The sequence below is a fragment of the Candida dubliniensis genome, chromosome 6 (assembly GCF_000026945.1).
Source record: "Candida dubliniensis CD36 chromosome 6, complete sequence".
In the NCBI taxonomy this organism is placed as follows: Eukaryota; Fungi; Ascomycota; class Pichiomycetes; order Serinales; family Debaryomycetaceae; genus Candida; species Candida dubliniensis.
Window position 1 is genome coordinate 217,991 of NC_012865.1, and position 24,752 is coordinate 242,742.

The 24,752-nt window shown below is 29.3% G+C and overlaps 12 protein-coding genes across 12 annotated transcripts; 6 read left to right on the forward strand and 6 right to left on the reverse strand. All coding sequences in view use genetic code 12, as the record gives it.

Annotated features, from left to right (window-relative positions):
• Nucleotides 1–89: 89 nt before the first annotated feature.
• Nucleotides 90–1,796, reverse strand: CAN1 (basic amino acids permease, putative; the record flags this gene model as incomplete). Its single annotated transcript, XM_002420853.1, has 1 exon — nt 90–1,796. One exon carries the CDS (start codon nt 1,794–1,796, stop codon nt 90–92), a length of 1,707 nt encoding a protein of 568 aa, XP_002420898.1.
• Nucleotides 1,797–3,415: 1,619 nt separating this feature from the next.
• Nucleotides 3,416–4,315, reverse strand: CIP1 (NmrA-like negative transcriptional regulator, putative; the record flags this gene model as incomplete). The annotated part of the gene is made up of 1 exon (XM_002420854.1): nt 3,416–4,315. One exon carries the CDS (start codon nt 4,313–4,315, stop codon nt 3,416–3,418), a length of 900 nt encoding a protein of 299 aa, XP_002420899.1.
• Nucleotides 4,316–5,509: 1,194 nt separating this feature from the next.
• On the reverse strand, nt 5,510–7,608 carry CD36_61190 (conserved hypothetical protein; the record flags this gene model as incomplete). Its single annotated transcript, XM_002420855.1, has 2 exons — nt 5,510–7,510; nt 7,573–7,608. The coding sequence occupies 2 exons, from the start codon at nt 7,606–7,608 to the stop codon at nt 5,510–5,512; spliced, it is 2,037 nt and encodes a 678-aa protein (XP_002420900.1).
• A 651-nt stretch (nt 7,609–8,259) lies between these two features.
• On the forward strand, nt 8,260–9,837 carry CD36_61200 (protein transport protein, putative; the record flags this gene model as incomplete). The annotated part of the gene is made up of 1 exon (XM_002420856.1): nt 8,260–9,837. The coding sequence occupies one exon, from the start codon at nt 8,260–8,262 to the stop codon at nt 9,835–9,837; it is 1,578 nt and encodes a 525-aa protein (XP_002420901.1).
• A 2,168-nt stretch (nt 9,838–12,005) lies between these two features.
• On the forward strand, nt 12,006–13,307 carry CD36_61210 (delta 12-fatty acid desaturase, putative; the record flags this gene model as incomplete). Its single annotated transcript, XM_002420857.1, has 1 exon — nt 12,006–13,307. The coding sequence occupies one exon, from the start codon at nt 12,006–12,008 to the stop codon at nt 13,305–13,307; it is 1,302 nt and encodes a 433-aa protein (XP_002420902.1).
• Nucleotides 13,308–13,634: 327 nt separating this feature from the next.
• On the reverse strand, nt 13,635–14,438 carry CD36_61230 (farnesyl cysteine-carboxyl methyltransferase, putative; the record flags this gene model as incomplete). The annotated part of the gene is made up of 1 exon (XM_002420858.1): nt 13,635–14,438. One exon carries the CDS (start codon nt 14,436–14,438, stop codon nt 13,635–13,637), a length of 804 nt encoding a protein of 267 aa, XP_002420903.1.
• Nucleotides 14,439–14,804: 366 nt separating this feature from the next.
• Nucleotides 14,805–15,566, forward strand: CD36_61240 (farnesyl cysteine-carboxyl methyltransferase, putative; the record flags this gene model as incomplete). Its single annotated transcript, XM_002420859.1, has 1 exon — nt 14,805–15,566. One exon carries the CDS (start codon nt 14,805–14,807, stop codon nt 15,564–15,566), a length of 762 nt encoding a protein of 253 aa, XP_002420904.1.
• Nucleotides 15,567–15,571: 5 nt separating this feature from the next.
• On the reverse strand, nt 15,572–16,132 carry CD36_61250 (subunit of the ARP2/3 complex, putative; the record flags this gene model as incomplete). Its single annotated transcript, XM_002420860.1, has 1 exon — nt 15,572–16,132. One exon carries the CDS (start codon nt 16,130–16,132, stop codon nt 15,572–15,574), a length of 561 nt encoding a protein of 186 aa, XP_002420905.1.
• A 1,885-nt stretch (nt 16,133–18,017) lies between these two features.
• On the forward strand, nt 18,018–20,126 carry CD36_61260 (APC/C activator protein, putative; the record flags this gene model as incomplete). Its single annotated transcript, XM_002420861.1, has 1 exon — nt 18,018–20,126. One exon carries the CDS (start codon nt 18,018–18,020, stop codon nt 20,124–20,126), a length of 2,109 nt encoding a protein of 702 aa, XP_002420906.1.
• Nucleotides 20,127–20,846: 720 nt separating this feature from the next.
• Nucleotides 20,847–21,428, forward strand: CD36_61270 (calcipressin-like protein, putative; the record flags this gene model as incomplete). Its single annotated transcript, XM_002420862.1, has 1 exon — nt 20,847–21,428. One exon carries the CDS (start codon nt 20,847–20,849, stop codon nt 21,426–21,428), a length of 582 nt encoding a protein of 193 aa, XP_002420907.1.
• A 323-nt stretch (nt 21,429–21,751) lies between these two features.
• CD36_61280 (proteasome-interacting protein, putative) lies at nt 21,752–22,837 on the forward strand (the record flags this gene model as incomplete). Its single annotated transcript, XM_002420863.1, has 1 exon — nt 21,752–22,837. One exon carries the CDS (start codon nt 21,752–21,754, stop codon nt 22,835–22,837), a length of 1,086 nt encoding a protein of 361 aa, XP_002420908.1.
• Nucleotides 22,838–23,069: 232 nt separating this feature from the next.
• Nucleotides 23,070–24,290, reverse strand: EBP1 (NADPH dehydrogenase, putative; the record flags this gene model as incomplete). Its single annotated transcript, XM_002420864.1, has 1 exon — nt 23,070–24,290. The coding sequence occupies one exon, from the start codon at nt 24,288–24,290 to the stop codon at nt 23,070–23,072; it is 1,221 nt and encodes a 406-aa protein (XP_002420909.1).
• Nucleotides 24,291–24,752: the final 462 nt, after the last annotated feature.

Below are 24,752 nucleotides of genomic sequence, written 5' to 3' on the forward strand. Positions count from 1 at the left end.
CACAAAGTATAAATTAAATAAATCATTTTCTATTGTATTCGTAAAAAAACATTCTATGTCCATTAAGTATTAGATTATATAGATTATGCCTAAGCAATAAGTAACCAGAATTTCTCCCAAATATTTCTTGGTGGTGGGACTTCAAACTCAGCATCATTAATATCTCTGACCCCAGTATCAATATCACATTCATCCAATGGGATTAGTATATTTTCCCATTTGAAAGAATCTTTACCAAACCCAAAAAAGAAAAAATGGAATCCAATCCAAAGTATAACAAATAATATCACAGAAATATAAGCGGTGAAGAAATCACTAGCATTGAAATTCCAAAACACTGTAAATCCTTGAATCAACACCACGATAAATATAATAGTAATAGCATAATAGGCACTATATGGCATGAAAAATGCCTTATAAGGTAAAATGTCTCTACTTATACCTCTTTTTCTAAGAACGTTCATGAATCTAACATGACTCACTGAAATAAATCCCCAAGCAATCAATCCAGCAGTGGCAATAATATTCAATAACCAAGTGAAAGCTTTATTACCATCTTCAGAACATGCTAAGTAACCCAAAGCACCAAATGCAGCTGTGAACAATACAGCACAATAGGGAACACCGCCTCTATTAGTTTTAAGGAAAATTTTAGGAGCAACACCAGCCTGAGCTAAACCGTAAAGGATACGTGAACCAGAATAGACATTCGAGTTACCTGCAGAAATAATTGTTGTAACGATCACGGCATTGAAAATGTGTGGTAAAACTTTGGTACCTGAATTTTCCATAGCAATAAGGAATGGAGAGTTTCTTGTAAATCCTCCATCTTCAGTAAGTTTTGGATCATTATAAGGAACCAAAAGACCAATGAAAAGCATACACAAGACGTAGAATACCAAAATTCTGAACATGACTTTCTTAATTGCACTCCGAATTGCTCTAGGAGAGGCTTCACCAGCAGTGACAGCAACCAATTCAGTACCTTGGAAAGTGAAGACCGCATTAATAAGTCCATTAATAAAAGAGATTGCGTATTTCCCATTATTCAGAACTAACATTCCATCACCCCATGCATACCCATTCCGCCAATAACGGAACCCCACTGGTCCAGTTTTACCAGCACCGCATACCATGATAAATGCATAAATAAGCCATCCAACAATAGCAAGCACTTTAGTTGATGCAATCCAAAATTCAACTTCTCCATAATATTTCACGGGGAATAAGTTAAATGTGGTTAATATAACGAAAAAAATGGAAATCCAAGCGGCTAATGGCACGGCATCGGTCCAATATTGTATGACTTGTCCAACAACTGATAATTCTAGAGCAAATGTTATAGCCCAAGAAAACCAATATAACCAACCATTAGCAGCACCACAACTTTTAGAAACCCAACGAGTTATAAATTGTGCAAACGACCCAGATATAGGGATATATGTAGTCATTTCACCAAGTGATTGAGTTACTGAATATGCTAATGTTGTGACAAATAAAAATGATATTAATGACATTACTGGACCGGTAGTATGAAGTAATGAACCGGTAGAAATGAATAATCCAGTACCAATGGTACCACCAATGGCAATCATAGAAACATGTCTGGCTTTTAAATCTCTTTTAACTTCATCACAAGTACTATATTGTTGACTTGATATATCATCATCTTTGTCTATAAATCCTATTGATTTGTTATCCTTAAGGGAAATTATTGGTTGAACACCATGAGATTCTATGTCATTAGAACTACCACTGGTGCTTTCAACAGGATATTTCTCATTCACTTCAAACATAATCCTGATATAATTAATCTTAATTAGAAGAAATTGAATAAAAAAACAACTGTAACAATTAGAATTGATAAAAATTTTTTTTAAAAAATGGAACTCTTACAGTTGAAGACTTTTTATATTATATTGTTATTAGGTGGTGGTGATGATGATGATGGAATTGGTTTTGCGGCAATGTCGAGCAGAACAATTATTATTTTTTTCTTTTGTTTCTTTTTTTTTTTTTTTCTTGTCCGAATTCAATGAAACCCAATTAATTTCAAATGGCTTTGGTATTAATATTGATAGATATTGAGGGGGGGGGGAAGGAGAATGTTTGTAGGTGGTTAATTGCAACAATATTGATGTTGATTCATGTTTTCTTGTTTGAAATGTGGAGAAGTATAAGCATCTCGTTGTTATATTCCATTAGGAGAGTTGGTTGGAGAATTCAAGAAAAATGGTAATTTTAAAGAGGGAACGCACAAAGTGTTACAAAAATGTGTGCATTGTAGTTGATCTGCTATCCTATTAGAATTCTTGTAGTTATTATCTTTTTCTTTGGTAAATTTTATCATCATTTCTTGCTGGTAACTGAACAACCACAATTTATGTGCCGTGTTTCAACGGTTTGAAAAGGAGTCAAATTAAATTAGACTAGAGAGAATTACATCAGGATAGTACAATCAGCATTAATAATACCTTTTGACTTATGTGAAAACCATTCTATTCTTAATGAGATGTTCTTAAGTTTGAATTCCTAATTAGGCAAATCAACCAATCCAAAATTATGCTTAACCGCCATCTGTAATTTATCACCACCCCTCTCGGTTCTTTTTTTGAAAAACTGTTGCCGTGCCAATAAACACTTAAATTACAAGATAAGCGCAAAATCCAGGAATAAGGCATTTTAAAATAGGCATTTTGGCAATTCGTAAAGGCGTTGCTTTAATGGAATGCCATCCCGAAATTCATTTCCAAGACGGAAAGAAAAGAAGAAAATTGTCAAATTGCCATCGTTAATTTTGCCTTGAATAATATGCCGCACAGCCGTCACGCAGTTTCTCTTAAACCTGCTTGAAGTTTTTAACTCGGTTCCAAACTAAAATGCCGTTGTTGGTTCTCAATAGAACTTGAGCTTTCGTTCTTACTTGCACTTAGGGTTCAAATCCAAGAGTAGATGAACCCCACAAGAAGAAGAAGATAAGACTGATCTATCGAAAAAGAGGAGTCTTGATAAAGATATTGTTGTTGTTGTTGTTGTTGGTGTTTTTTTTTTCTTGTTGGTTTTGTGGATGCTGCAAATAAACTGCATGGAAATAAGAATAAGAATAGTTGTTGGCTGGAATTGCAAGTCCGTGAATGGTAGCATAATTTGCCAATATTTATATAGTCTTCAAAGGTTGATAGTACGTGAGTACTGTTAGGCAGTTTACAGGCGAAGTTTGTGTTCTCTAAACACACCTGAATTGTAATAACAGCCCATCTTGAAGCCAAATCTGTTTACTTTTCTACATCAAAATCAGAATCCTTTCATTAATTCACTTTCATTCATATCAAATATCTAGTATCTAACTACATATTACATGTTTCAAATGAATTTTTAAAATATCATAAAACTTGGGGATACGCCATAAAGCTTCTTAGTATTTACCCCATTTCCATAAAGATTCACCTGGATTAACCAATTCATTATCTAATTTACTAGAAAGTAACCCTTTATCCAAACCTTGAGCAGAAATAACTTGTAAATACCAACTGAATTTATTACCATCAAAACCAGCTTTCAAAGATTCAGCAAACTCTTTCTTTGCATCAGCAGCAGATTGTTCTGAAACAATCTTCAATTCAACATTATGATCTTTAGAATATCTGTCAATAACATCTTTAACAGTGATTCTATCAGAAGCAATTCTAATGGTATCTGGTAATTCTTTTGGATTTGGATTAGTAGCAATAGAAAGGACAGCTTTACCAACATCTTCCAATTTAGAAATATCCAATTGTTGATTGATATCACCAATAAGTTTAACAGTTTTATCTTCAGCATTTATACCAGTGGAACCAACCCATTCATAAAGGAAAGCTCCAGGAACAGCAAATAATGAATTCACAATATCAACTACTTTAACCCCCAATTTTCTGACATTTTCTGAATGTTGAGTTTTAATACTTAAAAACCCTGGAGCATATTCGTCAACTTTTGGAATATCAGTACCAAATTGTGATGGGATAAATAATTTTGGTTTAATTGTACCGACTAATTTTTCAATATTAGCAAAGGCAACTGGATTCGGACCAATTAATTCAATAATAACATCAGTACCAGATAATTTTTCATTTAAAGTTGTTTTAATTGATTCTTCATTGATTTCAGAAACAATATATTCAATTTTTTCATTCTTAGTTTCTGGTTCCTTTCTAGTGATGGCTTTAATAGGGAAATTGATTTTATCGTCAAAAATACCGGAATTGATAGCTTCAAGAACTGGCTTGCCCAAGAAACCATTTAAACCGATGATAGCAATTGAAACTTTAGACATTGTGATAGATATACGTATTGTAGATTAATTATTAGATAATAGTGTATTGAGTAATTGATTGATGAGATTGGGAAACAAAAAATCTAAAGCATAATGAATGGAAGAATCAGGTCTATTTATAATGTTTTTGATTCAATGTGTGGCCCAATTAGGGGGGAGATGAACACGATGTAAGGACACAATGCATATTAACTAATACACAAGTACAATGACAGCATATTCTGTTATAGCCATAGTTGTATGTGGAATGGAATGGAAAATTCCTGCAAAGCAAGCAAAGGGGAAAAAAGAAAAATTGTGGCGTAATCTGAAATTTGTTCTTATTTGTAAACAAACAACTTTTCATTACATAATATGCAAGTGATGATTATTAATCAATTTTAATCAAGGTAATCCTTTATCGTGTTTTTTAGTTTTATAATATGTCAATATCAGCAACCCAAAAAACAAATAATGAAGCCATATCATAATCACAGTTGATTGTTTAACTATTTGTAATCATCGTATTAGAAATAATTGTACAAAACTGTTTTGATTATTAAATTGTATTGGTAATTGTTCCACTATGGCGAGTGTAATTGTGGCTAGAGTATAAACTGATATCAATTCACTCATCTCTTTAATATTTTAGGTCTGGTAGTACACTTACTATTGTTCATCAATTTAACATGTGTATAAGCCACATTTACACAACAAGTCTAAGTAAATTTTGCAACCCTCAGATACAAAGGATATTTGGCAAAAAAAAAGGAGCTGAACTCTAGTTATTACTAAGCATACGAACGATTTAATCGATTAAACTGAAGGGGATCTTTGATATTATTAGTAAAATTATTATTAAGCGTTGATTTTCTATTAGAGTTGCAGACAACGATTCACGGAAGAAACAAATTGAGATAACGTGAAATAAAAAGTTGTATCATCCGATATCCGGTATCCCTTCCCTATAGGTTTTGTGTATATGAATATCAATGCTGATGAGTAATAAGGGATAATGTAATGATTTGAAACATCTTTGAGGAGAGTAGATTATTTATTGGTTGTAATGAAGAACATTTATTCCATAATTGGCATAAAATTTTAACCAAAAAAAAATAAACAACCATTTGATGATTTTGAAAACTACATAACAGGATATACAATTACTTAACCTCTTTAATACATAACTGAATCTTCTAACTACAACCAAGCTAATTAAAAATAAACTTCATAATAATTATCATCTCTAGTCGTATCATTGTGATCACCATCCTCCTCTTCATCTTCATCTTCCTCTTCTTCTAGATTATCTTCAACAGTATATAACCCAATTCTTCTTCGATTATTATTTGATGATGGTGCATTCTTTTTAAATTTCTTAAAATTCTTTCTTCCAGTATACCTTGATTCAACATTACCAACACCATCAGTACCCTTGTTGCGGTTACGATTACGATTACGACGATTCACTAATTCAACAACTTCAACAATTGCTAAATTTTTCAAATTCTCATTAATTTCAAAATCTGATTCAAAATTTTGTGGTTTATTTAATTCTTGAACTTTTAAAACTGCATCTACTAATGATACTTTTGGTGTAATTTTAGGAATTTTAAATGATTTTCGATCAACAATAACATCATCATCTTTGTCTTTATTTTTACGTTTGAATCCAATCGATGGGTTTTCTTCTTCAGTATTTATTGATGAAGAGTTTGAGCCAGAATTTAAACTAGATTTTTGTGATTTGGAATTCAGTTTGGATTGTAAAGCTAATTGATTAGCTGGTAAGGGTATTGATAAATTTGAATCATTTGAACTAATAAGTACATCATTTTGATTTAAGTTAATGGTTTGTGAAGAATTTAAAACTTTTCGTTTTTGTTCAAGGGTTGGGATTTTTTTAATGGGATCACTTAATTGGGTTATCTCTTGAGTTATTGAATCATTATCACCGCTAGTATTTTTCTGACTAGTTGATTCAGGTGAAATACTTTTATTGTTAGTGTCCAAAATTGATACTTTAGGGGAAGAATCACGTGTAGTTGGTGCTGTTGCTAAAGAGAAGAAATGCAATCTATCAACTTTTTCATATTTCCTTCTCTTCCGTCCTGGAGGTGCTACTACTTCTGGAGACGTAGTTGCTGTTGCTGCTGATTTATCTGTTGATAGCATAGTTGTTGATGTACGTTTCAATTGTTTTAATGAATTCTTGGGGAGATCCAGAATTGAATTTGTTTTAATTGATTGCCATAATTGATCCATAGTTATAGTTTGGAAATTATGTCTATTCATTGTTGTTGTCATTGGTGTTGAAGCAATTAAAATAAATTGATTATCACCTATTTTAGATTGTAAATAATCTTGATTTTTTGGATCTCCTTCTTGTTGTATCAACAATGTAAAATCTATAATAATTGTTTCCAACCAATCTATTTTCTCTAATGATACCAATTTAATATCGCCAAACAATTTCAATCTATTATTTTTCGGAACATAATCATTATTTGGTAAATACTTTGGATAATCTATATCCAATAACCAATCTTTAACACTAGTAGTATTCCTATAATGTTCATTGTCATGTTCATGACCTAATACCATTTGTAACCATTGTGAATTTAAAATTGGGATCCCTTTGATAATGGCCAGTTTGAATTCATTTTTTTGTTCTTCTTGTTCAATATTGATAATATCATTATCATAATAATAATGAGTTGCATCCATTACATTATCAACAATCTGAATATCAATACCATGATTCTTTATTATTGTCTTATAATGAATTTGATCATATTTATCATTTGAACTAATATATAACCTTAATGGAACCCATTCAATGAAAAGTGGTGTATCTTGAGTTATAATTTGTCCAGTTTGTTTATCAATTTGGGAAATAGTTTCAATTTTCAATTTTGTTTCATTAGTGAAATCAATTTCTTCTGGTTTACTATCTTTTGATAATAATTTATAAGTCTTTCCATTTATAATTGTTTTCGCTCGACTACATATTCTAATGATTAATAATGTTTTGTCACCAACTGCTGATGTTGATGCGGGTGATGATGATGATGATGATAATTGTGTATTTGTAATGTTGGGGCCAGTTATTAATTCAATTAATTCTCGTGATACCTTAGGTGACCAAAATTTGATATCAGTATTCTCATCACGTCCCACAGTATAATTTGTTTCTGGTGATAAATGTTTATATTCTAATAAATTGTTAGTTAGTTTGAAGTCAATTGAATGTAAAAAGTATTAAGCACTAACATACCCCCTCTTGGATCATCTTTATGATATGTTATCCACATAGTCTAGTATATGTTTATTTGCCAATAAAGGCTTTTCCATGGGAAGTTGATTCAAGTAGTAGAAACTGAAAAAAAAAAAATCTATCGTGAGCCCCTTACAATTCTACACCCAGAGAAACACACATTTCGTAAACCCTTCCATTAACACATTCAAACCCATGCTTCCATAGACAGTAAATTGAAGTAAAATACTTCTAAAGTAACAATAGTGAAACTTTAGTTTTTCAAATCATTATTGGTTTCATACCAGAATTATACTAGTGGTCACGTGATTTACAAAGAATCAAACTTTACTGGAACAATAAATCATAATTACAAACAACAGAGGATTATGAGGTTTTGGGGGTAAAGTATAGAATTACAATAACCATTAGTTAATCTTGTTTGTCAGTTTTATAGTAGACGATTAGTTAAATATTTATTTATTTATTTATTTATGTTTGTCAATCTCCTTGTTATAAAAATAGCATCGTCATTTTTTTTTTTTTTTCTCTCACTTCTCACACTAACTTTTGCTGTTCATTCAAGGCTGTACTCCAATCAAAATTTCATTTCATCAACGAAAAATACTGATCATACTTAAACTTCAACAAAATAATCAAATAATTCATTTACTTCCTGTTTATATCATATAATTACAATTAATCAAAGATGGGTATTAAGAAAATGTTTCAAAAGAAAGAACCAACTGAACAAGAAATTCGAGAAGAATTAAGTCGAGTTGGGATTTCTACAAGATCAAATAATACTCGACAAGAGAAATTTGGAGCATTTAAAAATTATGCTCAAGAACGAGCTAATATGAAACCACAATTAGGACCAGTTGGAGGGAATCCTTATGCCAATATTAATCCTGGCAATAATAATAATAATAATCTGAATCCTTATGCCAATAATAGCAATGATAGTGGTAATGGTAATAATCCTTATGGTGGTGGTGGTAGTAGTAGTACTTCATCTACTAATAATAATCCTTATGGAAGTTCTGGTGGTAATGGTAATGGAAGGGGATCATCATCATCTAGTCCTTATGCATCAACAACATCTACCACCACTAGATCATCAAATCCATATGGGAATAACAATGGTTCTAGATCCAGTCAAAATGCTTCTAGTCCATATGCCAAATCAACTAATAATTCATCATATAGTAACTCACCATATTCTGGATCAACAGTAAACAATAGTAATAGTAGTGGTGGTACTGGTACTGGTACTGTTGGTAACCCTTATGCTGGTGGTAGAAGTTCACTGTCTCAAAAACCACGAGACAATGTATATAATGCTACTCGTACATCAACTAGACAAACCCAAGGATATGGAGGTGATACTGATTCAACTCTTGATCTTAATGCCATTCCTTCACATCAAATGTTTGATAATAAAAAACCCATTAAAAGAAATCAACAACAACAACAACCTGCCAATGATTATAATTTAGATTTGAATGATGAATATGGAGGAGACGGAGAAGAAGAAGAAGATTTGAATTTAGATATTAGTGAAGTACCTGAAGAACAACAAGAAATCAATTCTGAAGATGAAGAAGTTGAAGCCATTAAACAAGACATTAAATTCACTAAACAAGAATCGGTTCAAAGTACAAGAAATACACTTAGAATGGCTCAAGAAGCTGATGCATCAGGTACAAATACATTAGGAATGTTAGGATCACAACTGGAACGATTATATAATGCTGAACAAAATTTATTATTAGCAGAAACTCAAACTCAAATAGCTGATGAAAAAGTTAAAGAATTAAAACGATTAAATCGATCAATTTTTATACCTGCTAATGGTAATCCTTTTAATAAAAAATCTCGATTACGTCAACAAGAAGAAAAAATTAAGAATCAAAAATTACAAGAAAAATATATTCGAGAAACTAATCGTCAAGAAATGTTTGCTAGTGAACAACGTATAAAACAAGGAATTACTAATAATTCTACTAATAATGATATTTATAATAAATATCAAGATGAAAAAAATTTATCGGCTGCTAAAAGATATCAATTTGAAAATGATAGTGAAGATGATGATATGGAAAAAGAAATTGCTCTGAATTTGAATCAAATTGATCAATATGCTAAAAAATTAAAAGGTTTAGCTAATACTATGGGTACTGAAGTCGATAATCAAAATACTAGATTGAAAAAAATTGAAGAAAGTGCTGATAAATTGGATATTAATGTTCATATGAATACAACTAGATTGAATAATATTCGTTAGAAACAATAAACAATAAATATATATATAAGCTTTGTTAATAAAAAGATAGGAAGAAATAACATTATTTAATACAAAGATGGATAAATCTCAGATTTGAATCAAGTTTATATAATTAACCAAGAAAATAGGCAATTATCAATCTGTATTATGCTCTATTGTATTAGCCAATCATTTTCTTTTGGGAAAACAGGGGGGGGGGAGGGGGGTAGATCTCAATGAGGTTAAAAGCAACTATAGCAATCAGATAACAAAAAAAGGACTAAAGTCAATAAGTGGGGCAGAACACAGTATGGCGGGGGTGGGGGTGGCTTGAAAAGGAAAAAGTAGTTAATATTGTATGCGTGTCTTTCTAAAAATTGTTACTAGTCAAAGTATGTACTTCGAAATTAGAGGGTGTATTAATATGATCAAATAAAGAACAAAATAGTAGTATATTGGTTTTCTTTATTAAGAAAACTATAGTATTTCCGACTACCTTTTTTGCAGCTTACAACAGGATCAGTTTCAACTTTCCAATAAGAATTTTGATAACAAGATTCCTTAAGAACCATGTTTAAGGATGTTTTTGTCCATTCCGGAAGTTCAAAATAATTGCTGTTCTTCTTCTTCCGAGCCATAAATGATTAACAATTTCTTGCTTCCAACAACAGCACTATGCAGTGCTCCATTGTTATATTTTAGGATTCAAATTCTTAAATAAAACCCCAACCACTTCCTCCTTCTTCCTGTCAAAAATATTAAACTATGAATCACGTAACTGAGGCCTATTGCAAAAGATCTAAAAAAAGAAAAAAAAAAAAAGAAAAAATATTTCAACCATGGATGCACGACGTTTTAATATTTTAATGAGATGTGTACCATTTCCATAAATCAAATACTATTGTCAACCCTCCTATAAGAAGAACATTCCAATATAAAAGATTCAATGGGAAATTGGATTGGATAGATTGTCATTATTGATGTTTAGAGAGAGAGAGAGAGAGAGAGTAATTTTAAAAATATATATATAATGATGACTTCCTTTTAACCGAAGAGGAAAACAAGACTAGAAATGACACGTTTTATTATTATTTATTATAGTCATGGTAGTCAATTGAAATTATCGAAAAAATGAATGGTCTTATTATTGGTCCATATTATAAAGTTATTCTATTATATAACGTAACGTATATACAATATACGATGAGAAGAAGTCAATTTCCTTGTGTCTAACTTTAAAATGATCAAGTATTTGTACAATCTATTTAGATAGACTTGTTTGTGGTATGTGTATAATTAAAGGGAGTAACAAAATGCAAATTCCACAATTAATGCATCAAAAAAAACCCAACAAACAAACGTATGCACACAAATAACACTGATCCTTGTTGGGGGAAAAGATGTGCCTGAATTTATATAAACAACTCAACAAAATATATCAAAAGAGAGAGAGAGATGAGAAGGCCGTTTGAATTGAATTTGTCATTATCATCTTTAAGCGTTATAAAGTCAAAGAATTAAGGGTTGCAATTCCCTTCCTTTCTTTTATTGAAGAAGAAGAAGGTGGTGGAGGGTATTATATTATTACACAAACTTTTAGTTTTATCTCTTCAAATGATTTACTTCTAATATATGGACAAAAGTATTTGGTTAAAAATAAAAGAAAAAAAAACAAAAACAATATTGACAATGAAAAAGAAATGAGTTCTATTTTTTTAACTCAATGAAGAAATAAATATTTTACACCAAGGATATATCTTTTGGCGCTTAAATTTGGTTTAATTCAAGAGAGATGTCCAATTTGTAGTTGTTTTTTTGGCATATGAAAGAAAACTTAATTGCAAAACAGTTCCTTTAGAAGAAGAAAAAGAAATTAATCAATTATTGTCTTATTATTGGCTCGCCAAGTCTTTAATAGATACTTACTAACCTACTCTCCTGGATCTAAGTAACGTAACTAATTGACTATTATTATTATTACTATGTAGTTAGTGCTCATTGTCTGGTGATATCTTTCTCTTCTCCTATTTGTAAAATTCATTTCCATTTCATTCTATTCGTCTGTTTAGATATATAAATTTTTTTTTTTTTTTCATTTTTCCAATTTTTTTTATTTCTTTCTTTCATTCTTCTTCCTCTTCTTCCTTTCTTTCTTTATCAGTTGTAATAATTATTCATTATATTTCAATATGACAGCTGCTACAACTTCCTTTTCATCAGGATTCAATAACAACCCCAATAATGATTCTACTGATAGTTCTGCTACTATTAGTAAATCAGGTAATATTGCCAGTTTCACTTCTACTTCCTCATCATATCAAACCAATTTAACTGCTATTGATACTTATGGTAATGAATTTAAAGTTCCTGATTATACTATTAAAGATATTTTATCAGCTATTCCAACTCATTGTTATGAACGTAGATTATTACAATCATTATCTTACGTTTTCCGTGATATTTTTTGTATGATAGTATTAGGTTTTATTGCTAATAATTATATTCATTTAATTCCTAATCAATTTATTAGATTTTTAGCTTGGACAAGTTATGTTTGGTGTCAAGGATTATTTGGTACGGGGATTTGGGTTTTAGCTCATGAATGTGGTCATCAAGCTTTTAGTGATTATGGTAATATTAATGATTTTGTTGGTTGGATATTACATTCTTATTTATTAGTACCATATTTTTCATGGAAATTTAGTCATGGTAAACATCATAAAGCTACTGGTCATCTTACTAGAGATATGGTATTTGTTCCTAAAACAAAGGAAGAATTTTTACAAAATCGTGGAGTTAAAGATTTAGATGATTTATTAGGTGATTCCCCCATGTATTCATTATTAACATTAATTTTCCAACAAACTTTTGGTTGGATTAGTTATTTAATAGCTAATGTAAGTGGACAAAAATATCCTGATGTTTCATTTTTAAAAGTTAATCATTTTAATCCAAATTCACTTATTTTTGATAAAAAAGATTATTGGTATATTTTATTATCTGATTTAGGAATTTTATTACAATTTTTTAATCTTTATATTTGGTATCAAAATTTTGGTGGATTTAATTTATTAATTAATTATATTTTACCTTATTTTTTAGTTAATCATTGGTTAGTTTTCATTACTTATTTACAACATTCTGATCCACAAATGCCTCATTATGAAGCTAGTCAATGGACTTTTGCTCGTGGTGCTGCTGCTACTATTGATCGTGAATTTGGATTTGTTGGTAAACATATTTTCCATGATATTATTGAAACTCATGTTTTACATCATAATGTTTCTCGTATTCCATTTTATAATGCTCGTGAAGCTAGTGAAGCCATTAAAAAAGTTATGGGGATTCATTATCAACATAGTGATGAAAATATGTGGGTTTCATTATGGAAATCAGCTAGATGGTGTCAATATGTCGATGGTAATAATGGTGTTATGATGTATAGAAATGTTAATGGATTTGGTGTTGATCCTAAAAAGCAAACTCATTAATGATTGCTCCTATCATGGTGGTATATAGATCCAATTTAGATTTTAGATTTTAGATTAAATTAGATTAGATTAGATTTATATTGATTTTTTAGATATAGATATTATATATATATGTATGCTTTTGCAAATACATCATCGAATGTATTAGAATAAAGAGCTTTGTATTCTTTTCTAGATAAATGTATATACCGATTAACTAGGGAAATCATTAAAGGTGAGTTTTTGGGAAAGTCCCGAATACATCTACTACTTGTCTAACCCTATCATCATCAACAACAACAACAATCCCACATTTAACTTTTGATATTTACCAAACACCTATTCATATCATATCATCATCCAAGTTTTAGTTTTATTACGATAATTTATATAATCAATTCCAAAAAACTTCACTAAATAAATTTCTTCAAATTGAATTCTTTCATTAAAAAATTTCCATAATATAATTCCACCAATAATTAATACAATTATATTATTTAAAAAAATTTGTAAACCTAAAAACCAAATGAAAAATCCAAAATATGATGGATGACGAAATATCAGATAAATCCCTGTAGTTATTAATTTATGACCCATATCATCATCAGCATCAACATCATTGTTGTCGTCGGTATTATCTATTTGTTCAAGTGCAACGGAACTAGACGTTTTTGATTCCTTTTTCTCTTTTTGAATATAATGATTAAATGATGATTTTGCAGTATACATACTTAAACTTCGAATAAATTGTCCTATAATAATCAAAATTAATCCAATTCCATAAACAAATTTTGAATCAGTATAAAACTTCAAATTAAAATAATCATAATTATGAATTATTATATGTTCTATTATTGATAATAAATTAATTATAAACATTTCTTTATCTTCTAATATAAATGAATCATCATCAACTTGAGAATTATTAAATAATACAGTATTAATAAATTCTAAATTATGGAAAATTATTAAAAAAATTATAAATAAATTAATTTGATACCAAAATTTATTAAATGTAAATAATAAATTATATAAATTAATTGTGAATAAACTACCTAATAAAAATGATTTTAATACAATTTTAAGTAAATTGACTTTTTCAGGATTATATCTTGATAAATTCCGTTTTGAAAAAATTGTTGATAATGTCATTAAGTAAAGGACAAAACAAAAAAAAAGGGGGAGGGAAATTGGATTTGATTCTAATAATTAGGTTTGCTGGGTATATATATATATATGATTGGTATTGTAAATTGGTTGAAGAAGAAGAAGAAGAAGTGAAAAATTCTTGATGTTGATATTGATGAACACTCCAAACACGCTAAATCATTTTTCCTTTTTTTTTTTTTTGAAGTATGGTAATCTATTTTTGATTCACACAAATATTGTTAAGTACAGCTACACATCTTTCAATTGATTAAAGAATCACATTGATTTTCCAACCTTGGCTCAACATCAACATCTAGACCAGGATATGATATAATTCCCCCGATTATACCATCACATACACAACATACAATGACGCCACTAACATATAATCCTAAAGACAATAATTTATTAGAAATCTTCCTTACTTGTTTTATCATGGGTATTACATTCACCATATCCATCATACTACTATTAATAACATCTTTCTCCTTTTCTAATAATAAATACATTTGGTTAATTATTTATTCTTTTTTATTACATGGATTTTTCTTAATGGAATTTATTAATACATCATTATATCAATATAATTCAGTTACTTCAAAATCATTTTTAATTTATGGTAATAAAGGTAATAAACAATTTTGGAATTTACAATTATTAACCATTTGGGAATATTTATTATTAAGATTAGATAAATTTAATTGGATAATTATCAATTATTTGCCTAACAATAATGCCTGTTGTTGGTGGTATTTGGTTATACAAATATTAGGATTAAGTATTAGTTTATTGGGATTATTTATTCGTCATTTAGCTATGAAAACTTGTGGATTATCATTTAATCATTATTTAACCACCACTTTTAATAATAAACAACATGACAAGTTAATTACTCATGGAATTTATAAATATATTAGACATCCTAGTTATTTAGGATTTTGGTTATTTTGTATTGGTATACAATTAATGTTATTAAATATTGGTAATTTAATATTATCAATTTATATTTTGAATTGGTTTTTCAAAATTCGAATTCAATATGAAGAAAATCAATTAATAATTAAATATGGTGATAAATATATTAATTATCAACAAACTACAAAATCAAAAATATTAATTCCATTTATATAACATAACTATAAACTTTTATTCATGAATTTTCTTTTTGTAAAAGCTAACCAATGTTTACTTGGAACATTTGGATCATCTTTATAAATTCTTTTAATTAATCGATCACTTAATTCTTGTCTAAATTGAGTTAAATAATTTTTCAATAATTCGTATTCATTTTTATTTGCTGGAGCAATATATAAAGAATTTAATGGGAATCCAATATCTCCTGGTAAATGGAAATTATCAACACTTAAATTAATTAATAATTTCGTGGCTTCTTTTGCATTAGTAAATTTAGTTAATTTAGTTAAACATTGATTTATAAATAATATTCCATAAATTAATAATCGATCAGAATTTCCTTTAATTTCAAAATTTTTGAAAAATGAATTGGCTCGAAATAAATCTAATATTTCTTCAATTATATCATAATCATTATCTGATGAGTTTGTTTGTGGTGGATAAATTGGACCTCGGAAATTAGTATGGAATGGTAATAATGATAAATTACCAATGGTTCGAATTCCAGAATTGATACTTTGATTTTGTTCTTCTGCTAAAAATGTTGAATGATAAGCTGGCATGGGAGTTATTGGATTTTATATGATAAAGTAGGGAAATATATATATATATATATATTCTTGAAAATAATGTGGAGTATATTATCAATGATGAATATAATTCCAATTGGTGGTTGATCTTGTAATGTGTTTAAGGGTTGCTAGATTCTCTTCTGGTTTGATGTAGTTTTGTTTCGTCCAACAAAAAACCCAAATTTTCAATTGTTTAGGTCACGTGATATATAAGTGGGTACTGCTACACGACCTGGGTGTGTAAAAACAACAACATTGCCCCCTTTATAGGGCAACTAAGACATTAAATAGCTTCTTATCCAATACAATCTGTTTACAGGGTTTATAATATAGTAAATCACAATGTTGATCATAAGTCACATAATATCATTAGTGTTAATGATATTTTTTTTGGTTAATAATTTAAATCATATTTTGCTAATATTCTCAGATAAATATGTAAGTCAACAAAATCAGGTCACGTGACCGTTACTTTCAAATTATTCCTACAAAATGTCAAAGAGATATAACAAAAGCTATCAACAAACAATAATCAATTGTTTAAGAACGGAATCCCTATCCATCCTCAAAAGAAGTTTCAGTTTAAGTGAATTATATTATCCTGTATAGCTTTATACTCTTTTCTTCCAACAATATCACCACCAAACAATTAAACCCAAATAGCAACAGAAAACAGTTCTATAACACGAACAATACTTAATTCCTTTTTAGGAATTTCATCTATAAGAAGGAAGAAGAGCAATAATTGATGGCGAATTCCGTTGAAGTCGATTTGAGATTCCCAACTCAGAGTAGTGTACTTGTGTTGCTAAAATGGCGGATGTGTGTGTGTGTGTTGCAAAAAAGTAACAAATCAATTGATTTACCTAATTCGTTTAAAATGTAAACAATTGGTTGTAAAAAAAAATTTTATATTTTTGATTCCAATTTAATAGTATGCAATACTTTATTATGTGTCTAGTCTAGTTTGACGAGAGAGAGAAAGACGTTAAGGTATTTCTTTAATTTTACTTTCAATCTCATCACCAATTTCATTCAACCAACTTCATTCCACTTCCACTTCTACTTTCAATTCCAACAATATACTATCATCAACTATTTATAATTCATATTTATTACTAGTACTTTAATAAATAGTCAGATTATTAGTTATTGTTGATTAATTTATTTATTGCTTTTTGGAATTTCATTATTAATATTATACGTATAGGTCATATATATATATATATCAGCATCACCCAATCAACCTGAAATTACTACTAAAACTTCAACTTTCAACTTTCAACTTTCCAATTTTTCTATTTATTCTTTTCTTTTCTTCTACAATCATCCCCATCCATAAATCAATATTAACATATTTAACATCACCAACACTACATTCACTTTTCAACAGCCTACAGTTCAACCTGAATCAAACAATAGAAAAACTCATTGTGTGTGGAAAATCAAAAAAAAAATAGGTTACTGAAATTGAAATTGATCTACGAACAAATATCATCATCAGTTCCATAACAAATTTTCTTTTTTTTTTCCAAAATTACATTGTTCTTTTCATTTTCATTTTTTTTTTTTTTTGTTTTTTGTTCTGGTTACAATAGTTTCCTTTCATCTGTTTAACACTTTTCTTACCCGCTCAATCCCATATTATTATCATTGAAAAGATTCATTATACTACTTTCGTTGTGATTACGAGTATATTGACCCATTAAATTGCATTGTTATTTCATTTTTAATTAGAACTTTCTTCTTCCCTTTTTAATAATTAATTCATTAATTTCCAAAAGAACAAAAAGCTAGATCATTAGCATCATCACCAATTTTTTTTTTTTTTTTTTTGCTTATTATCATTCAACTATAGTATTTATTCAAGCCTGTTATGTCATTGGTATCTCCTAACAGTAAACCCACGATTTTCAAGAATAATAATATTCTTCTAAAAAATGACTCCATCGATCCACCCACCAAATCCAAAAGTCCAACCAGAAAACCTTCCAATGTGTCATTATCAGCGGCACCATCAGCCAACAATGCATCAATTTCACCATCTAAAAGACATTATCTTCAACAAATGAGTCCAAATATTTCCAACAGAACAGTTCATTTGCCTAATGATACACCTTTAAAGCAACAATCTTTGAAAAGATCATCAATATCTTCTTCAAATTCTGGTGCTGGTGTTGGTGCTAGTGCAGAAGTTGCCGCTGATTCTTCATCGACAACAACCATTAAACCCATTGCAAAACCAACATCAAAATTTCAACGACCACAATTACCGCCATCATTACGACCACCAATTAATGGTAGATCCAAAACAGCAATCTTACCTTCTCTCTCCAAATCAACATCGAGTTTAACAACAACTCATTCACTGACACAATCATTATCTAATCCATTTATTCTACGTCGAGCCAATTCACTCATAAGTCAAGGTGGATCTTCATCATTATCAGATTTACATCAACAACAACAATCATCAACAACATCTTCTGATCGATTTATTCCATCTCGATACAATTCAGTTACTGGTAAACTAGATACATCTAATGAAGTACCATTACCTAATGCTGCCCCAGAAGTACATATTAAGGCACAAACTTCAAAAATTTATCAACATCATGTAGCTGAAGCATGTGGATTAGAAATGAATTCGAGAATATTATTATATCAACCATTACCACCAGAACGGAAAAAACCTGTGAATTTAGTTCGACAATTATCTAATCAATCATCAAGTTTAACACCAGGTGCATCTAATATACCAAATTCTCAATTGTTTAGAACAAGTTTTTTAACTAAATCAGGGACATTAACACCTTCAGCTGCAGCTGCAAGAGCCAATAAAATACCCAATGCTCCAGAAAGAGTTCTTGATGCTCCTGGGTTAATTGATGATTTTTATTTGAATTTATTAGCATGGTCTCTGACAAATTTATTAGCCATTGGGTTAGAAGATGCAGTTTATGTATGGAATGCATCTACTGGATCTGTTGGACTTTTATGTGAACTTGCCGATAAAACTTTGGTAACATCATTAAGATGGTCACAAGATGGTTCATATATTTCTATTGGTAAAGATGATGGATTAATTGAGATTTGGGATATTGAATCAAATAGTAAATTACGAACATTGAATTGTGATAATCATTTAACTCGAATTGCTCTGCAAAGTTGGAATCAACATGTTTTAACTAGTGGATCAAGAATGGGTCATATTTATTTTTCTGATGTTAGAGTGGCTAATCATTTAGTTAATAAAAATCAAGAAGCTCATTCTGCAGAAATTTGTGGTATTGAATATCGTCCTGTTGGAACCACCACCACCACTACTACTCCTACTAGTATTAATGATTCATTACAATTTGCAAGTGGTGGGAATGATAATTTAGTATGCATTTGGGATGCGAGAAATGTTACTACACCAATATTTTCAAAATCTAATCATAAAGCTGCTGTTAAAGCATTATCTTGGTGTCCTTATCAATCAACATTATTAGCGACTGGTGGTGGATCTACTGATAAAACAATTAATTTCTGGAATACCACCACTGGAGCTAGAGTAAATACCATTGAAACTGGTTCACAAATATCTTCATTAAATTGGGGGTATGCTAATGGTACTGGATTAGAAATTGTGGCAACTCATGGATTCCCTAGTAATAGTATTTCTTTATTTAATTATCCAACGTTACAAAAAACTGGTGAGATAATTAATGCTCATGATACAAGAATATTAAATGGTTGTTTATCTCCTGATAATCTTACTTTAGCAACTGTTGCTGGTGATGAAAATTTGAAATTTTGGTCATTATTTGATCTTTATAAAAATAATAAACGGGATTATAATCATTTACGTCATGGTCAAGATCGTGATAATGATTATGATGATGATGATGGTGTCAGTGATGTTAATGGATTAAATAATGATGATAATGATGGTGGTGGTCATGATAGTAAAAGAATTAAAAAAATGATGAACCTTAGATGATAGTAGGAGGAAGGGGAAGGGAAGAAGTATGCAAATTATTTTAGAAGGACACATTTCTTCTAAATTATGACAAAAAAAAAAAACAACAACAAAAACAATAACATGATAATTGTTTTAATTAACGATTTTACATTTAATTCTTCAAAAGAAAACTAAACTTTATTGATAGTTTTAAAGACCTTATACATATATTTATAAGTATATATATAGTAATCTAAATACAATCTCTATACTTAATGATAAGTTTCCTCTGATTGTAAGACGGAAAAAAAAAAACAGAATAATTAAAGTGCTACCAAATGGTTATACTAGAGACAGATTGAGGGTTGAACTGAATGATGACCATATCTTTATTGCTTGATTAGTTGATTCTAAAACAATAATACATGTGAGATATATGGTACAAGCCAATAGACTTCCCTAGATCCGTTCTTCCATTATATATAATATATATATGGGGATAATAATTGGTTCTTGATTGAACACATACCATTTTGAATTTTGTCTACTTACACGAAAGTGGCACTCGCAAATTTTACTGGCAACGTCATAGAAAATTACAAAAACCAAAGCATAGCCAACATCGAAAAGATAAACCATACTTAGTGACTACATACCTCCTTCAATATTATCAAAAAACATTCTTTTACATCTAATTAATAATCAATTCATTACATTATTTTGACACAAATTAAAACTGTATCAACATTATTTGATATCATGCCAAGAAAACCGACTAATACATTAATCATTACTAATATTGATGATTCATTATTATCAAATCCTCAACCAATAATTTCAATATTGGGTGATCAACCATATATGATTGAATTAATTGTATTAATGAAATTTAAACGAATTTTATTATATTGTCAAACTTCCAAAATCGCCACCAAGACGAAAACATTTTTATTAAATCAATGGGAAACAACAATTGGTGGAAATACAATATCAATTAGTTACAGTTTAAAAGATAATAGTAGAATACTAAATCTGGATGATGATGAAGAGGAGGAAGAATCACATGGAGTAGGGGGAAGATTTTTGGATATACCGAAAGATCTTGAAATTAAACGATTTTTAATCTCACCACCAGCTTCACCACATAGTGAATGGGATGATTGGGATAAAGTTGAAGAAGGACCAAATGAAACAAATATTCATGATTATTTATGGGAAAAATTGAAAACTCATGAAAATGAAGAGAAAGAGAGAAGTATAAATGATGATGATGATGATGAATGTGACAATATTGAACAAATGGAACTTCCGAAAATTGTTCTTAATGCAACTGATAATTAAACATACAGAAAAAGTACACAATATATAACAAATAAAATACTCATAACTAAATTGTAAATAATTTGGAAAATATCATTTACTGACTGTTTATACTTTCAATTATTCTTCAATATATATTTATATCATTACTTCTTGTAAAATATATTATTGATGAAATCCTGTATATAAAAAGGGTGCTATAAATTCCTCTTCTTCTTACAAAAATCAAATCTAAGAGAGAGAGATGAGATGAAAAAAAAAAAAAAAATTAGTTGGATATTCTTATTCGTTCTGAGTTTTAAGCATATAATTAACAATCATTAACATTAGAACCCCATTCTATTATGGCTAAAACAAGATCTAAATCAGCAGCTGCTGCTACCACTACTGCTGCCAAAGCTTCTCCAACTGCAGCTAAAGTAACCAAAAGCAAAGTTATCAAACCATCATCATCACCATCAAAAACCACCAAGAATAAATCAGTAAAGAAAACTACCACCAAGAAGACTACACCTAAGCAAGAAGAAGAAAAAAAAGAAGAAATTGTGGAAACTGTTACCGAGAATTCAAGTTTAATTCCTGAAGAAATCACTGAAAAGGCAATTAGTGAATTGAAAAAATATATAACCAGACAATCACAACAAGAAATAGAATCCAAAGATTCCAAAAAATCGAAATTGTTTGATGAAGATGAAGATGATGAAGATGATAAACAAAATGAATCCTTCTACTTGACTATAGATTCTAAAAAATTCTGGTCTTCTAAACCTCAATTCAAACCAAAATCAATCAAATTAACCAAACCATTATATGAAAACAACCAGAATTCCACTAGCAATAGTAATAATGATATAATTGTTGATAATAATATATGTTTAATTATTCGTGATGAATTAATTAAATCAATTGATGAATTAAATGAATTAGACAATAGTCAATCATTATCACAAATTTCTCAAATTATTCCATTAAATTCTATTAAAACTGAATATAAATCATTTGAAAAAAAACGAGAATTATATCATCAATTTAAAATTTTTTTAATTGATGAAGCTATATTAAATATTATGCCTAATACTTTAGGTAAAGTATTTTATTCAAAAGGTTCATCTAATGATAAAATCCCTATTCCAATAAAAGTCACCGCCACAAAGACAGATTCAGAATCACAATCTAATGGTAAACAATTATCAATAGTTACCTTGACTAATCAATTAAATAAAGTATTAAATAGTACTTATTATTTACCACCAATTGGTAATAATATTACTATTAAAATTGGGAAAATTAAATTTGATAATAATGATTTAATTGCTAATATTAATGATGTTGTAAAAAGTTTAGATTTGGATACTATTAAATCAATTCATGTGAAAACTTCAACTTCTCCAGCAATCCCATTGTTTTATACTAAATCCCTTTCACAATAAAAGGAATATAATACTAGATAGGAAAAGTAATTTATATTTGAGAATATAAGTATATCAAAATTAAAATGAAACATATATGTCTTTGAGAGAACGATTTCTTAGATTTCGACAAGGACCTTTTTCTACGTAGTTGTACAACATTAATAGTTCTTACTAGTGTAACTTTATATTAAACAAATCTAAACTATTACAGATGGAAGCTAAAAAGATACTACATCCCTCTATTCTTAATCTATACCAATGGTTTACCAAGAACTTCCTTTTCCGATTCATCATAAGAATTATAACCATAATTATAATACTTGTAAAATTCTTCACGATTATAATAATTCAATGATTTACCTAATTTCAATTTTTCTACTAAATCAGGATTTGAGGTGAAAAATCTTGAAAATCCAATAATAGTACGATCATTATCTAAGTCATTAATCAAAGTCTTAAATTCTGGAGCATCATAAGTATAATTACCAGCACGAATGAAATTACCTTTCCAAATTTTATAGGCAAATTCATTACTACGACCTTGTTGATCTTTTAAAGAAACATCATAAATACCAGTGACACGAGGTTCAACAATAGAAATATAAGCTAATTGTTGACCTTTATCAGCACGTTGTTGTAATTGTTGTAAAATATATGAATGGATTTCTTCCCCTTCAATTTCCATACCTTGGAAAGTAGCCCATGGTGATAAACGTAAAGCCAATCTATTACCACCAACTATATCAATCAATTTATCAACCACTCTTAATAATAATCGAGCACGATTTTCAATACTACCACCATATTTATCGGTTCTCTTGTTAGAAGCAGGGTTTAAAAATTGATCTAATAAATAACCATGAGCACCATGGATTTCAATATAATCAAATCCAGCTTCAAGGGCATGTTTAGCAGCATTAGGATATTCAACTTCAACAATATGATCAATTTCTTCTTCAGTTAATGCTCTTAATTCATTACCAGCTTCTTTAGCCAATTTTTCACTTTCTTCATTCCAATAAACTGTTGAAGGTGCAATAAGAGGTAATCCAGCATCTTTCAAATCTTTAGCATTAGCAACTCTTCCTAAATACCATAATTGAACTGAACTAAAACTTTTGTTGGCATGAATTGCTTCATTGATTTTTTTCCAACTTTTAGCTTGGGCATCATTGTAGATTCCTGGAACATGTAAATCAATACCACCTTGTTCCGATGTAAAAGTTGCTTCAGTAATAATTAATGTCCCTGGGTATTGAGAACGAGCATTATAATACTGTAATTGTAAATCACTTGGGATATGTTCCTTAGTGGCTCTAAATCTCGTGGTAGGGACATAAGCAATACGTTGAGGTAAAACATTATTACCAACTTTAATTGGTTGGAATAATTTTGTTGAACCTAATGGAGTAATATCAATTTGTTTAGTATCTGATGGAACAACAAATGAATTAGCTGATTCAATAGTCATGATTGTATATAGTAGTAATAGTAGTAGCAGTTAATATTGGATGATATAATGATTTGTTTGATTCTATTTAAAATTTGAAGTATAATCTGCATTAGAAGGGAACATGACGGATATTTATAGTTTGACAGGTTGTTAAAGAAAGGTCTCGATATGACGTGATTTTTTTTTTAACAACCATTTTGCATATTTAACAATACAAAACAGAAACGATGATGATATAGGAGTGTTATGAAAATTTGTTGATTTGTAAGCAAGGAGAACAGGAGTATCACACAAAAGAGATATTTTTGGAATAACCGGTATTGTATTGTATTGTATCATATATATTTTTCATCACAAAGACTTTATACAAATTGACTCAAAAAGAATAATCACGAAAATAATTGCGAAAAAACTTTCCCGAGGAAAAAAATGTATAGAGAAGAAACTCATCGAAAAATCGATCAAACTATTATTGGCAAA